The sequence below is a fragment of the Protopterus annectens genome, chromosome 5.part1 (genome assembly GCF_019279795.1).
Source record: "Protopterus annectens isolate FY-2018-M chromosome 5.part1, PAN1.0, whole genome shotgun sequence".
Classification (NCBI taxonomy): Eukaryota; Metazoa; Chordata; order Ceratodontiformes; family Protopteridae; genus Protopterus; species Protopterus annectens.
Window position 1 is genome coordinate 575,777,236 of NC_056736.1, and position 15,486 is coordinate 575,792,721.

Here is a 15,486-nt window from a genome sequence, read left to right on the forward strand (position 1 = left end):
CTGTCCAGTTGATAATTTTGGGGGAGAGGCAAATTGATCTATGTCTGGGCTCCCCCATTTCTGTGTTACCATGTTGAAAACATGTGGATCCAGTTTCCACTCATGAGGGTCCAAAAGATTTCTGCTTAGGTCGTCTGCCAGAGTATTTTGTTTTCCTGGCAGGAATTGTGCTTGAAGATGTACTTGGTAAGTCAAGGCTGTGTCCCATAATGCCATAGCTAGTCTGCAAAGGGGGTAGGAATGTGTACCCCCCTGCTTGTTTATGTACCACATAACCGTGATGTTGTCAGTCTTTATCAGTAGTTGTCCTGGATGAAGTAAGTCCTTGAAGGCTGTCAGGGCATTCTGAACAGCTAGCATCTCTTTCTGGTTGATATGCAGATGCATTTGCTTTGGGGATCACTTGCCCTGAATACATCTCCCCGCCAGGTGGGCCCCCCAAGCATAGTCTGATGCGTCTGTATTTAGGGTTTGGGTGGCAGGGGGTAGAGTGAAAGACCGTCCCTTGTTTTGGTGAAACGTCTCTGCCCACCAAAGAAACTCCTTTTGTAGGCAGGGAATGAGAGGAATTATTGTTTCCAGACTGTGACAATGTTGACTCCATAAACTTTTTAGATACCACTGAGGTTTCCTCATATGCAGTCTTGCATATGGAATTAGTAGAATGCAGGATGCCATGAACCCCAAAGCCTGCAGAATTTGTCTCGCAGATAACCCTGTTTTTGTTGCCATCTGTTTGAAGTACATAGTCAGTTGCCTTTGTTTGTCTGGCGTAAGGTAAGCCATCTGGGCAGTTGTATTCAAGCTTGCACCCAGGAATGTAATTTTTTGAGAGGGTACCAGTTGTGATTTCTTTTCGTTTATTGTGTACCCTAGGAATGTCAGAAGCCTTTTTACAAATGCCAAATGTTGAAGAAGAATGTCCTTGTTTTCTGCTTGAATGAGACCGTCCAAGTGAGGATAGATTTGTATGCTTCTTTGTCTGCAAAATGCAATTACTGGTGCCAGGCACTTTGTAAGGACCCTGGGCGCAGTACATCAGTCAAAGGGCAGTGCAGAGAATTGGTAATTCATAAAACCTGCCTTGAAGCGGAGGTATCTTCTGCACGATTTCCTTATTGGGATATGCAGGTATGCCTCAAGTCTAGAGTCACTAACCAAGTTTTCTTGCCCAGCATGTGCAGTAGCTGTTGTAAAGTCAGCATTCTGAATTTTGAAATGTCCAAGAACGTGTTCAAAATCGCTAAGTCCAGTACTGGACGCCAGGCATGGTCTTTTCTGGGTACTAGGAACAGTCTTGAATAAAAACCTTGTCCTTTTTCCTGTTCTGGTACTGGTTGAATAGCCCCCATATCCGTGAGGGGCGTAACTTGTTTCTGAGCCTCTGCCCATTGATTTTGTGGCAGATCTGGCCAACCGTTTGGAATTGGCAAAGTATGGAAATTAAATCTGTACCCCTAGGATACTATGTTTAATACCCACTTGTCCGGGGTAATTAAATGCCAATTTTGAGCATGAAGTGCTAATTTCCCCCCCAAAGGGGCTGCCAAAAGACAAGTGCTTGGTGATGCTAGAGGGGACGTCACTGAGACTGCTTACTGTAAGGTTGTGCTTTGTTTCCTCCAGATTTGGAGGTAGAGGCACCCCATTGTTTTGACCTGTAAGAACCCTGTGATTGGTATCTAGAGCCTTTTGAGCGCCTGGATTTGCCTTCTGAGGCTCTGTTGGACACAGGAAAGGACAAATTTTTAGTAGGCCAGTGCCTACTGAATCTGGGTGGCTGCACTTGCAAGAAATCTTTTACAGTTTGCATAGATTTAGCTTTGTCTTCCATTTTCTTTAAAACCTCTTCTGCCTTATTACCAGAGTATCATGATGTAAAGGTGCATCCAACAATTTAGCTTTAACATGATCAGGCAGATTTTACTCCTTGAGCCAGGCATGCCTTCTAATCACAGATCCAGTAACTGTGGCCCTGCAAGAGGCCTCCAATGAATCAAAACCACATTGCAAAGTATGCTTTCCAACCTGTTCTGCTGCATGCAATAATTTCTGTAATTCTTTATTTTCCACACAATCAGAAATCAACATCATTTTCTGTTTCAATAAGCCCATAACATGCTGTTGATATTTAAGCATATGAAACTGGCAGTTTAAGGCCCTAATTGCAAAGGTTGCAGATGTATAAACCTTCTTTCCCCATCTAACCAGCGCCCTGGAATCTCTTATCAGAGGGGGTAGGATTTTTGATTGTAGAGGCCTTTACACCTTTGGGACCCTGTGAGATAGTTTCAAGATCAGCAGCAGGATTTTTGAATAAAAATTTGTGGGAGTCTGGAATCCTGTAATATCTGTCCGACTTACTAGGAGCCGGAGGTAGGGAATCAGGAGCCATGCTTGATTCCAAAAACACATCAACAATGTCTAATACAGGAGGTATAGCCAAAGGCCTCTGCTGAAGAAGAATAAGGAAATCCCTAAGCCTCTTTTTTGATTCAGAGAAATCCTGACTCCCAATGAAAATGTTCCCTTAAAGTATGCAAGGTTTCTCCAAAAGAATAATCCTCAGGAGGAGATGCAGATGGGATGGATTCTTCTGCATCCGAATCCTCATAGGGTGGTATAGAAAAATTCTTGATCAGAAGAGGAATCAGAGGAAATAGAAACCTGATCTGAAGATTCATAAGAAGCTTCTTGCCTAGGCCTCTTAGCGGGGGGGTTGGGAACCCCTGATCAAGGTAATTAAGTCCTCAACCATTTTGATCATCTGTTTTTTAGGCATAGGGGCCTGAGCACGTGGCTCATGCTTCTGTTTTTTTAGACTTAGAAGTTGTTTTTGAAGCTAGCATCGGTTTTATATAGAAATGTTGAGGCCTGAAAACACCCTCGGAAGCCAGTGCCTGCTCAGCGGCACCGGACCCATCCGAGGGAGAGACATCCGCGGGTTCAATACTCTGAGAATCTCGTGGCATACTAGACTCCGCATGGGTCTCGGTAGAGGCCAGCGACTCAAAAGTAGTGGGTATCAGGGTCTGCGAAAGCACCTGAGTACTGGCGAATGGCTTAGGAGAAGCTTTGCCATCGGTTTTGGACCTCAATGGTCTGTCTCTGTCTTTTTCTTTGCATTTTTTGTGAACTCCGGTAGTCTGATTGCTATCAGACAACATTTCAGGGTAATTAAAACTGGATCCAAAATATTTTGAAGCAAAAATATACCGACGCTTAATAGTGTGTTGGTTAAATCTAGCACAAAACCAACAGCAAGGCACGTTATGATCTGGGCCTAGGGACGGACTACAGTACAAATGAAAATCCTTATGAGGTATTTGCTTCCCACAAGTAATGCAATTATTAACTTTTACTGACATCGGTAAGGAGCAAGAAAAAGTTTCCCCGATGGGGTACTTAGCTTTAATTGAAGACTTCGGTTCTGAAACTCGAATGCGAAAATTTCAGGAGTCGGCCGACCGGCACTTGCGAACTGCTTCTGCTTCAGGTACCTCATGGCAAGAAAGACTGAATAAAATGGCGTCGGCTGCATGTTTTATACCCCTGACGACATGGAAGAGGAAACAGCAACCGACACACGATGCAAGACTTTGATATTCAGGCCGACTGAGGGCAACCTGCCAGCAGATTACCCAAATGTAATGACTGCAACAGTGAAACACGAAGAACATCAAGTCTACTCGAGGAGTGCCCTACCAGTGGACAATGTCACGGCAGGAGAGTGATTTCTTGCTCTAAAGGATGTTGGTGTTGAGACCCAACATTTTTTAGATACCACTGTAGCTTTCGCATGTGCATTCTGGCTAGTGGAAGCATTGGGATGATGGCTGCTCTTAGGCCCAGGGCCCTTAGGAATTGCCTTGCAGTTATTATTTGGGTCTGCAGCAAGGCTTTGAAATGAGAGGTCTGGGAGCTGACCTTGTTCTGGGGAAGAAAGGCTTTCATTATGTCCATTTTGATCCTGCAACCCAGAAATATTTTGTCTTGTTCTGGTGTCAAGGATGATTTTGGGAGGTTGAGGGTGAATCCCAGATTTTGTAGTAGGCACATGGTGAACTCTAGATGGATTAATAGTGTTTCTTTGCAGTCTGCTAGGATCAGGATGTTGTCTAGGTAAGGATAAATCTGAAACCCCTGTGTTCTGCAATAGGCAATGTCCGGTGCTGGACATTTTGTGAACACTCTGGGGGCAGTGGACAAACCAAAGGGCAAAGCAGTAAATTGGAAATGAGAGGAGGATCCAGAGAAACGTGAACATTTTCTGTGGGAAGGTAGAATGGGTATGTGTAAGTAGGCTTCTTTCAGGTTGAGTGTGGCCATGAAAGCCTTGGCCGGTATGAGAGGGAGTAAACCTGGAAGGGACAACATTCTAAAGGTGGGCACTTTTAAGAATAGGTTTAAGGAGGAAAGGTCTAGAATGGGTCTCCATGGTCCATCCTTTTTGGAAACCAGGAATAATCTTGAATAGAAGCCTTTTCTTTCCTGTCCTGGGGGGTTAGGTTCTATGGTGCCCAAGTTCGGAAGGTCTTTCAGGACCTGTGGGAAGAGGTGTCTGACTTCTCGGGGGAAAGGGGACACCCCTTAAAGGTGGCCTTTTTTTCCAGGAGAGGAAATATCCTTTTTGATAATAGCCAGAACCCATCTGTCTTTGATGATGGTTTTCCAAAGGGGGAGGCAGTAGGAGAGGTGGGTGGAGAGGGGAAGAGGGGCAAGGCAGTCACGCATTGTTGAGGTCTCCTCTGTCTTGAAAGGGCCGTCTAGAGAGAGGCTGAGAGGCAGCTGGCCTAGTAGGGGTTTGTCTTCTGGTTCCTCTTCTTTGTCTGGAAGTAGATCCAGCAGAGGGTGGGTTTCGTCTCACAAATGTGGACTTGGCAGGGTAATTCCTGCAATATTTGGGAAATGGGGACGCCAAGAGATGCTTGATGTTTTGCAATTCCTTGCTCTTTTTTTGCAGATTTTTAACGGGTCTGCTGACTGTTTGCCAAACAGGAAATTAGGGCCAGGGGGCATCTAAGATCTTAGACTTGAAGTCTTCAGGTAAGTGTTGCAGATGAAGCCAGGAGAATTTCCTGAGAACAGAGGCAGATGCTGCAGAGCATGCACAGGCCTCTGCAGCATCACAGCTGCATCTAATTGAGTGCCTGGCTACTTGGGCAGCCAGTGATAGTTTGGAAGCGATGTCAGCTTTTGTGGGGCACTCAGGAGTAGCAGCCAGCTGAGTAGTGGCTTGAGACACCAGATTCAAAGCATATCTGGTCACACAGGTTTGATAGTTGATTGCTCTAAAAGCCAATGTGGAAGAGTTGTAGACCTTTCCAATTCTATCCATTGTTTTGTTGTCTTTGTCCATAAGTTAGAGAGAGGCAGATGGGATGCTTCTGGATTGTTTATCTGGTGAGATGGCAATCACAGCAGGATCTGTCAAAGGAGGCTTGACTATGAATTTTTGGTTATCAGGCACCTTATATAAGTGGTCTGGCCTCTTAGGGGCAGGTGGCTGAGAATCTGGTGTCTTTGATACAGAAGCAAAGGCATCTAAATAGACAGGGATGACAGGTGTAATGGCAAAAAGGGAGGAGGATTCCACTAGTAAAAGCTCAAAATACCTCGAGTGTCAGACATTTGTGAGGTGTCCCATTTAAAATATTCTTTCATTCTGGTGATGGTTTCACCAAAGGTTATATCCTCTGGGGGGGGCTCTCCCTCAATAGATTCATCATCTGGTGAATAACACTCTTGCGGGGAATCAATTTAGGAAGTGTGAATAATAGGTCTCTTGCTCTTCTTCCCTCTCTTGTGAGATAAGTGGCGGAAGAGAAGAGGCAGAAACAGGTCTAAGGCTAAGCAGAGGAAGGGTAGCTGGGGAACAGGCTGAGGTCCTAAGGGCCAGAAAGGCCTTCATCAAGGAAGAGGTGAAGGACTGTCAATCTGGGAAGCCTGCTGCGGGTGTAGCCAGATGTTTAGTTTTTAGTCTGGGGTAGACTTAGGAGTAGGCCTCGAGTCAGATGGCTGGCTAACAGTAGCAGTGTCTGGTTCCCAGTTCACCTCGGCTGTACCAGTGTCTGGGTTGGTTCCGGGGATGTGTTAGTCGTCAACTGTGAAGGGCTTCCTCAAAGGTCACCATAGAAGTCGACCGGTCAGACGTCCCACAACTCCTAAATCGGTAGCTGAGCAGCAGAGGAAGAGGGCCTAGGAAACTTGGCCTTCTTTCACGGAGGTTCAGTCGAGACCTCCAAGATGGGATCCATCCTAAGAGCTCATTTTTTAAGGCGGTGGTTTTCCAGGTAGAGATTTAGAGTGGCCAGACGACCGTGAAGGGTCTTAGGAATGAAAGATTGGCAGATGTAGCAAGCGTTGTGATCATGCTCCCAGCCTAAGCAAAAAAAATGCAGCGGTTGTGCATGTCTTTATGGGGTCTCTGGCACCAGCATTGGCATTTGCCCTTTTTTGCTGACAACGGCTAAGCTACAACAAACCAAGCTTTAGCCGGAGAAATTAAAGAAAACCTCAACAGGGTACTTAGGTTTTAGACGTCTTGCAGTGAAGAAGCAAAGCACATGATGGGTCAGTCATCTGCGGCTGAAAAGTTCTGAGGTCTGTGCATGCAGACGTCACATTTAAGGTCCCTGGTTTATGGCCCTGTGTGTGATGTCCCACGCAGCAGCTGAGGTGAAGCTTTTGTGTAGGAGCCGATGTACAGGTCACCTGAGGTGGAAAATCCTACACTAAGAATTCTACAAAACAGGAATAGAAGGACATTTTATGTTTTCCTCTTACCATGTCAAAAACAGAGGAAGGGAGTCAATGCTGCCTTGGCTGAAAAGTGGGTCATGAGGGGAATATTTAGCATCTCTTCCTGTGGTTTCATCACCACCCAGGGGAAAAGGGAGTATCTGAGGGAAAAACTAAAGAAGCAGTCCTGTCCCATCCAGGGAGGAAGCATCATACAGGCTTCTGAAGTTACTAGCCCTGAACAGAACCATCTTGACTGCATGTTCATTACGAAGCAAACAAGTCAACCTCTGGCTCTCCCAATTTGTTTGTGCTATCTAGAAATAGAGCATTGTGAGAAGTCTGTTGTTCAAAACAGTGAAAGCCAACCAATGGGCCACTACATACCAGATGTGAACACTACTGCTTGCCATGAAAAAATGAGAAGATGGTACACAGGATGGCTGCCTAGTCTTCAAAGAATCCACAAAACACTGAACCATCCTAATGTTTCTGAAAGGGTGGGGCGAGGCAAACCAGGTAATGTCCATTTAGATGTCTTAGGCCTGTCTTTGAGGATGAGGTTGGACAACGCCTCAGTATCATGGGCAGATGTCCAAGACCTCAACTACATCGACTTCGACCTTCTCAATAACAGTGTGGGGATGCTACCCTCCCTTTACCCGACAATGAGAAAAGTGGTGGAATCCTCCCCTTCAATGAGCATGAAATGTGCTGATCACAACACAGGCCTCAAGACGGATTGTTAGTGTGTACTCAACAATATACTAAGGTTGAAAGTAACTTTGCTACAAATATGCAACATAAATAAGGTATAAGATAAAGCTTGCTTAAATGCAGAAATAGAGTTTAGCAATATGTTATTAGCATCCATACTAAATGACTGTGACTTGGAAAATAAGGAATCTGCTGAATGGACATCTTTCCTTACAGACTTAAAAACAGGATGTATGCATTTCATTGTCAGTGAGAGCAAAAATGTAAAACCTGTTTTTTTAAAGAATGGACAACAGAACATGTTTCTATCATATACACTGTTACAATGTGTTTCCTTAAAAACATGCTTTTCTGCACTTATCAGCATTTGCACAAGAACAGATGTTCTTGTACAAAGATCCAAACAGAATACTAAAGACAAAAACAGGATGTTCACACGGTCAGTAAAGCTGGCCTCTTATAAATTCAGCAAAAATGTGACAGGACATGGTTAAACAAAGGTTAAAAATAATATCATTAAGTCAGCATTTGTGTCAGCATCTGCAACAATCAGTATTGTTTCTACAAGATGAGCAATTCTCCAAAACAGAATACCAAGAGGAAATGTATATGTGTGTGCATGACAAAAACTGTACATAAAGATCTGCATTAATCCAGTTATGTTAGGGGTATTGGTAGGGACACATTTGTCCCGAGGTAAATGTTATAACATCCATGCTGACTGAGAAGTAAAGTAGAACAATAACTAAAAGCTGCAACATTAGTATGTGTAGTTTGTTATAAAAAGCTATTTGTTACTGCTCTGAGTTGGGTGCTGCAAAGTATATTCTTTTGTCAGTGTACATTCTGCAAGCTTCTGTGTGCAACAAGACTGTAAATGCAACTATAACCAGACTGATTTCAGCAGAATCCAGCCAGCAAGACTGAGCGTCTTAAGAAGACTTCAAACCAATCACAGTAAGCAGCACCATAGTAACTACAATAACTAAAATTAATTTTTCACTGACTAATAGCAAAGTGGTTTTGGTTCCCAAGAGAGTACTGTTGGTAGACAGCAAAGTAGCTTCCAGAGGCTTGGGGCAGCAACCAATATTGGGAAGAGAGGTTATTAAACCTACTCACCATCTCCAAGGTCTTCAAACCTAACAAAGACATTCTAAGATCCTAACATAGTCTGGCTATTCTAACTTCAGGATTTCACAGTCAGTCCCTCTGTAAACATGGAAGTAGCATTAACCCAGAAGGCAAGGATGTAAATGACAACTGTGGTCCCTCATCTTCAACCTGAAGAATTTCTAGAGGTCACGGCAAAACAATGTGTACATAAGCATTTCTGAGATGTAGAACGACAGCAAACTCCTTGGGGCTTCACCAGTGAAAGGAGAAGCTACATGGTCTGCACACTAACTATAAGAACGTTTAGAAGCCGGTGGAGTTACTGGTACTAACAACAGTCAAACAGAATCCTAAACCCTCTTCCCCAAAAGGAACTGCCTCAATGGCGCCTTCCTCTTATAGCTGGCCGAGGAGGAGAATGGCTAATCCTATTTGGTTTGTCAGATGAGGAGGAATCCTCATGAATGCGGAAAAGCCCCGGGCTCAAAACTTGATCCTGTGCCCTGAATAGATGGGACTTCTAGACCCAACTGTATAAAGTAATTTTAACACTTGTCTGCAAAGACACTTAGGCAAACTACAAATGAGATGGAGGCAGTGAGGTGGGGAGTAATGGAAACAGGGGGTTGGTTACTGGACAAGTCTTGACTAGCTGAAGGGAATTGTCAGACTATTTTAGGAAGCCCTTCCCAACTTATTCTTGCTCTGCCATTTCTACTTTTCAAATGCCCTATTTTTCTAGTTTGCTAATCTCTTGCCTGGCACTGGTAAAACGGCCAGTGTGTTCAAGACACAGTTTGGGTTACGACCAATTATTAGTTCGTGAAATACCTGTTTTACCATCTCTTTTGTATTCCTCTTGTCGTACAGATTTTTTTGAATGGAAGGGCAGACTCGGTGAAAACACTGAGCGCTTAACCCTTGATGCTATCCAGCAGTGATCAGATCCTCAACCATGCCTTCTGACTATGGACTTCAACACTGCCACACTGGAGGACAGTCTACCACACTGTACTGCACACTTGAATATGTGCTCCCTATTTTCCGAGCTGCGAGTCACAGCCTAGAAAGTTGCTCAATAAGGGTACCATCTAATTCTTGCAGTTAAGTATTTCCACTTGTAAATTTCACCTTGGCACTTTGTCATATCAGCTTGGCAGTTTGTTTTGTGTTAAATGTCAAGCATCTGGGGTTTTGCCTGAAAAGGGTTCAAGTACCAGTTCACTTAAAATTAACCAGCTAGCTATGATAAACAAAACAAAACTTTGGGGGGACAAAAAAAGTTTCACAGAAAAAATGACAATGATGAATTAACTTTTGTGCTACATACTTTAACCAAATACTTCAAAAATTAACTCACCTCTGTTAACTTGCCACATACTGTACATCTGGATTTAGCTGGAGTCCCTTTAGATGCATTCTGTTTATCCTCATATTGCGACAAGCATGCTGTACTGCAGAACTCTTGAAATGACTCACTTGAATCAACTTGTGCAACAATTGTGCCTTTCATTGTAGTTATATCTCTGAAGAAAGAGGAGGGAAAAACAAAGAATAAACAAATTGCACAGAACTTAGTACTACTGAAACACTAAGCATAAGTGGTTCATTCACTGGACAACTCGGCTCCATGTCAAACTACCATTCTGTCCCAAGGTTTCAGTCACCTATAACCTGTGCAAATGAGTATTAGCAGCAGTTACATAAATTTCACCACAATCAACAGCACAGCAGTAAAGAAAAGTTTTTCGCCATTTTCCTCCTGTAATTACATTTGATCATGCAAGTACATTTTCTAACTCTAAAATACATAGTTTTTACTAGTTAATTTTGTTCTGGGACAGAGTGGTTATGTTGTGTTAATTCAATGTAGTGGCCCACTTCTTGCTTGCCTACATTTGAAGCAGAAATTGAAGTGCTACAGTCTCACCTCTCTGTATACAGTTAATGGAATTTCTAAAACTATAATAAACATCAATTTATGGTCGTAAATTGGATAGCATGCATACAGTAATCCTGGAAAAAGGAAAGTTACTGGTGAAGGCAGAAGAAATATGGCTAAGACAGGACACAATCCTTCCACTTCTTACTTCTCAGCAGGAGTGCTAAAAAGCTTAGCTGTGTAAACAAGCACCAACTACAGGGAAGTAGGCTGTAGTCAAGAATGGATGAGTAACTGCTCTTTTTTGGTAAACAAAGGGGGGGAAGGCACTATACAGAAGCAATGCAATATGACCACTCCAAGTCTTAGGGCAAAATAAAGAAATCGATGCTGACTGATATGGTGAAGAACTGTAGCAATATGTTAGGATAACTGCAGTGTGACAAAACAGAATTGTACACAGCATGCACCACAAAAAAAAAAAAAAAGTCAAAAATACCATAAAACTGATTTACTGCAAAACTGGCAAAGAAGTACCATGAGGGAACAGACCAGCAAAGCATCATAAAGCTGATGTCTGGAAGACCCTGTAAAGCATTCTACCAAAAGTGTTAGACAAAAGGAATAAAACGCATCTTAAAGTGTATAAAGGCAGCCAGCCCACTGGTGCAGAGACGAGGAGCTTGACCTCACTGCAGGAGACCTGGGCTTGGAAACAGACTCAGGAAGTTGGAGAACTGTTAGGAAAGGGGGCAAAGCAAGTCCTTCCCCACCCCACACACACAGACACTCTTTGGGTGACATGATAGCACAGGTCAGAACCCCTTCTATTACCTGTGGCTAGGAGATGTAAATTGGTGGCATGACGTATTAAGTAGGCATTTATGGAAGAATGCATGACACCAGTGCTTGCTGCCACTGAAAATGGAACAATCATGGAGGATCCCTGGTATATGCCCACTGGCAATAAAAACCTTTAGTTGAAGGGAAAGGCAATATGTAAGAGCATGAAGTGGGGAAGTTTTAGACACCAGAAGTGATGGATGCCATGGGTAGCTGACCTCTCAAATGTTAGATTCACAGCCAGTCATTGCACCTGCACACAACTATCCCTGCTCCTTGCACTCCTACTGCTACTACCTGCTACATTGACAATGACATCTATTCGATCACAGCTACACTCAGCATGCATTCCTACCTTAAAGGCATAGGGATCAACTGACTTACCTGTCCCCAAGGACTCGTCAGGGATCTTTGCAGTCATGTTCTCTGAGGACTGCATGTCGACATAGCTTTAGTGAGCTTAAAAAGGGAAGTCTGTGCTGTTAAAGGGATCTCATCACTAGTCAATTCAGTAAACTAGTCTCTCAGGCAAACAATGTCATGTAGGTCAGCTCAATCTCAAAAATGCAGTGCTGTTCAAATGAGTTTCTTCTGTAAGTGCACTGTTCAAGAGATGTTAGCATCTGAGCCAGCACTGTGCTAACACAACTGCATATACAAACTGAAATATTACACTTTTTTTTAATCTTTTAGCATTGATTTCTTATCTAGTCCACTGTCCATCAAAACAAAGGCAATCGTGCCTATACTGCCCTGCTGTATATATTTTTTTTCTTCTTGGTATCCTTGCCTGCATTACTCTGTCACATTTGGCTATATTAATGACTAAATCACAAGGATTAACTGCTTGCATACATTACATCAACTGGAGGCTCTAAGTGAAAAGATTCCATCTCTTCCTTCTAATTAGTTCAACCACTATCTCACTGTCCCCCAGTCAGTTTCACCACTCTCATAATCCTTACAATAGTCCAAGTAACCTCAACCTTTCTCACGTTTCTAATTACTTTACACTTTTCAGTCTTAAAGGTAATGACATTTTCATACTTGCTCTAATGTACCTTACTTCTTTATTTTTTTTTTTTTTAGTATCGACCACTTTCCCCCTTTCTAATAATTCCAAAGTTAAGCTGCCTCTTCTTTTCATTATTTTGATTACAAGAAATGTGACTCTTGCACGAGCCCAGTAATCAAGGAGCCTCAATCCTCACCACTAGCACCGGTGAGGGATGTGCACGTTGGGAGGATAACAAGTAAACACAGTAAGGTACAATTTCCCTTAACAGCAAACGGAGATCACAGTCAGTCTGGGGCTGGTTTCTCCCTCTTTCTCCAGATCCCCAATAAGACTCCCCACTGACAGCTATAGAGTGGAGTCCTTAGCCAGGTTTCCAAGCCAAGTCCTCCCAGCACCCTCTCTTTCCAACCAATACTTCGTGTCCCAGCCCAAGCAGCACACACATACACAAAAACTGAGATTTGATTTATACACAAGCACACACCTGGGAAAGGCTAGCACAGGTTTTCTAGCTCTGCTCCCTTCTGTCCAGAACAAAAGGTAGTCAGCACTGCCACCCGAAAGTACAGCTGTGTACACTTACCATAAATGCAGATGTTCGAGTGTATTCACTGTTGCAATCATTACATTTGGGTTATCTGCTTGCAGGTAGTCCTCAGTCGGCCTGATTAAGTCTTGGGTTATGCGTCGGTTGCTGTCCCTTCTTTAATGACATCAGGTTGTCAGGGGTATAAAACATGCAGCAGATGCCATTACATCAGTTTTTCTTGCCCCAGATGTCAGGTGCCCCCCTAATGGGAAGCAATTAACTATAAAAATACAATGATATACCTCCAACAAAAAAGCAAATACACCAAAAAGCTTTTAAGCCTAGTAAAGGAAAGTAGAGGTATAGCCAAAAGAAGATAGGTGGCTGGAGGGAGGGTAACCAGCACTGCAACAGTGAATAGACTCGAACGTCTACATTTATGGTAAGTGTACACAACTGTACTATGTTCTTCGTGTTTCACTGTTGCAGCCATTACACTTGGGTAGATTCCCAAAGCTATGGTTGGGAGGAGGAAATTAGATAGCATTAGGACCAGCTATAAGGCCCTGCAAGACTGCAGTGGCAAAGCCAGCTATGGATTTAGAGAAAATTGGCAAATGATAATGCTTGGTGAAAGTATTACAGAACTGCAGGTAGCAGCTTCTGGGATGACCCTGGTAGGGACTCCTCTGAGAAAGGCTGTAGAGGTAGATGCGGCCCTGGTGGAGTGAGGTCTGATCCCCTGTGGGACAGGTTTTTCATGGTGCTTATAGCAGAAATGAATGCAATGGCCTATCCATTTAGAAATGGCTTGCTTTGAAATAGCCCTAACCTCTGCCCCTGCTGCAGCAAATGCCACCAGCGGTGTTCAGATTTCCTTTGAGGTTTAGTCCTGTCCAAGTAGAATCTGAGTTGTCTGTGCACATCGAAAGAATGCAGTATCCGCTTCCCGTTTGTTCTGTGGATTGGGAAAAAAGGTTGGTAAATGAATGGACTGATTAAGAGCCACACTGGATACCCACCTTGGGCATGAAGGATGGACTGGTTCTGAGGGACACCCTGTCCGCATGAAAGATGATGAAAGGCTCCACTGCCATAAGGGCCCATAATTCAGATACCCTTCTTGCTAAAGTGATTGCTAAAAGGGAAGCTGTTTTCCAAGAAAGATATTTTAAGTCTGCAGTAGCAGCTTGCTCGAAAGGAGGTAGAGTGAACTTCTCCAAAACAAAGGTAAGGTCCCAGGCTGGGGTTGGAGCTCTCCTGGGCAGTCTCAAATGTTTTGCCCCTCTGAGGAACTGCTTGAGCAGTGGATGAGAGAAGAGGGGAGGTTCTGTGTTATAATGTGCTGAAATGGCTGAGGCGTGAATTTTGATGGAGGAAAAAGACAGGCCATTGTGAAGCATCTCAGTTAAGTATTGCAAAATCTGAGGTAAATTGGGCGCTGCTGTGCTCATCCCTTGAGATTGGTTCCAGGCACAGAATCTTTTCCATTTTTCAGCATAAGATTTTCTAGTACTAGGCCTTCTTGCCTCTAAAATCATATCCATCACAGGTTTACTGAGGGATGGTACAGGAGAGATTAGGTAATTAGCCAGGCTGCTAGGTTCAGTGTTAGAAGCTGAGGGTGCAGAATCTGGTTCTCCTGCTGAGACAACAGGGAAGGAGTCTGAGGCAGGTGCCATGGGGATAACCGTGACACACTGTACAGGAGGGGGTACCAGTGTTGGCGTGGCCAGTCTGGAGCAATCAAAATCATCCTTGGTTTGTCCTGTTTGATTTTTAGTGGTACTTTGAAGAGCAGAGGCAGAGGGGGGAAGGCACAGACTGACAGGTTTTTCCAGCTGAAGGACAGAACATTCACTTTACAGGCTTGTTTGTCGGGTGTCCTTGTGCAAAATTTGTCCAATTGGTAGTTCTGGGGAGAGGCAAACAGGTCTATATCTGGGCTCCCCCATTTGCTTGTCAACATGTTGAAAATCCTTGGTTCCAGTTTCCACTCGTGTGGGTCCATGAGGTTTCTGCTTAGTCCGTCTGCCAGTGTATTTAATTTTCCTGGCAGGAATTGAGCTTGTAGGTGCACTTGGTAGCTCACGGCTGTGTTCCACAATGCTATGGCTAGTCTGCAGAGGGGGTAAGAATGTGTACCCCCCCCTGCTTGTTTATGCACCATAGTGGTGTTGTCAGTCTTTACCATTAGTTGCATGGAAGAATGTGGTCCTTGAAGGTTGTCACAGCATTCTGTACAGCTAACATTTCTTTTTGATTGATATGCAGGTGCATTTGACTTGGGTTCCATTTGCCCTGAATGCACTTCCGTGCCAGGTGAGACCCCCATGCATAGTATGAGTCTGTTGTTAGGGTTTGGCTGGCAGGGGGTGGTGTGAAAGGTAGTCCCTTGTTTTGGTAGCAGGCCTCTGCCCACCAAAGAAACTCTAGGCATAGGCAAGGTATGATAGAAATCATTGCTTCTAGATCCTGAGAATGCTGACATCATAGGCTTTTTAGATACCACAGTAGTTTCCTCATATGCAGTCTTGCATACGGAATTAGAATAATGCAGGAGGCCATGAACCCCCAAGGCTTGCAGTACTTGTCTTGCAGATAGCAGGGTTTTTGTGGCCACTTGTTTGAAGTAGGTTG

The 15,486-nt window shown here is 43.8% G+C and overlaps 1 protein-coding gene across 2 annotated transcripts in view; it reads right to left on the minus strand.

Annotated features, from left to right (window-relative positions):
- ZMYM2 (zinc finger MYM-type containing 2) overlaps positions 1 to 15,486 on the minus strand; it is a 2,217,537-nt gene that overhangs the window by 1,541,344 nt on the left and 660,707 nt on the right. For both annotated transcript variants that reach the window (XM_044073197.1, XM_044073196.1), the window contains exon 4: positions 9,935 to 10,100. In XM_044073197.1, the coding sequence (XP_043929132.1) occupies positions 9,935 to 10,100 (166 nt within the window). The remainder of the gene's footprint in view (positions 1 to 9,934; positions 10,101 to 15,486) is intronic.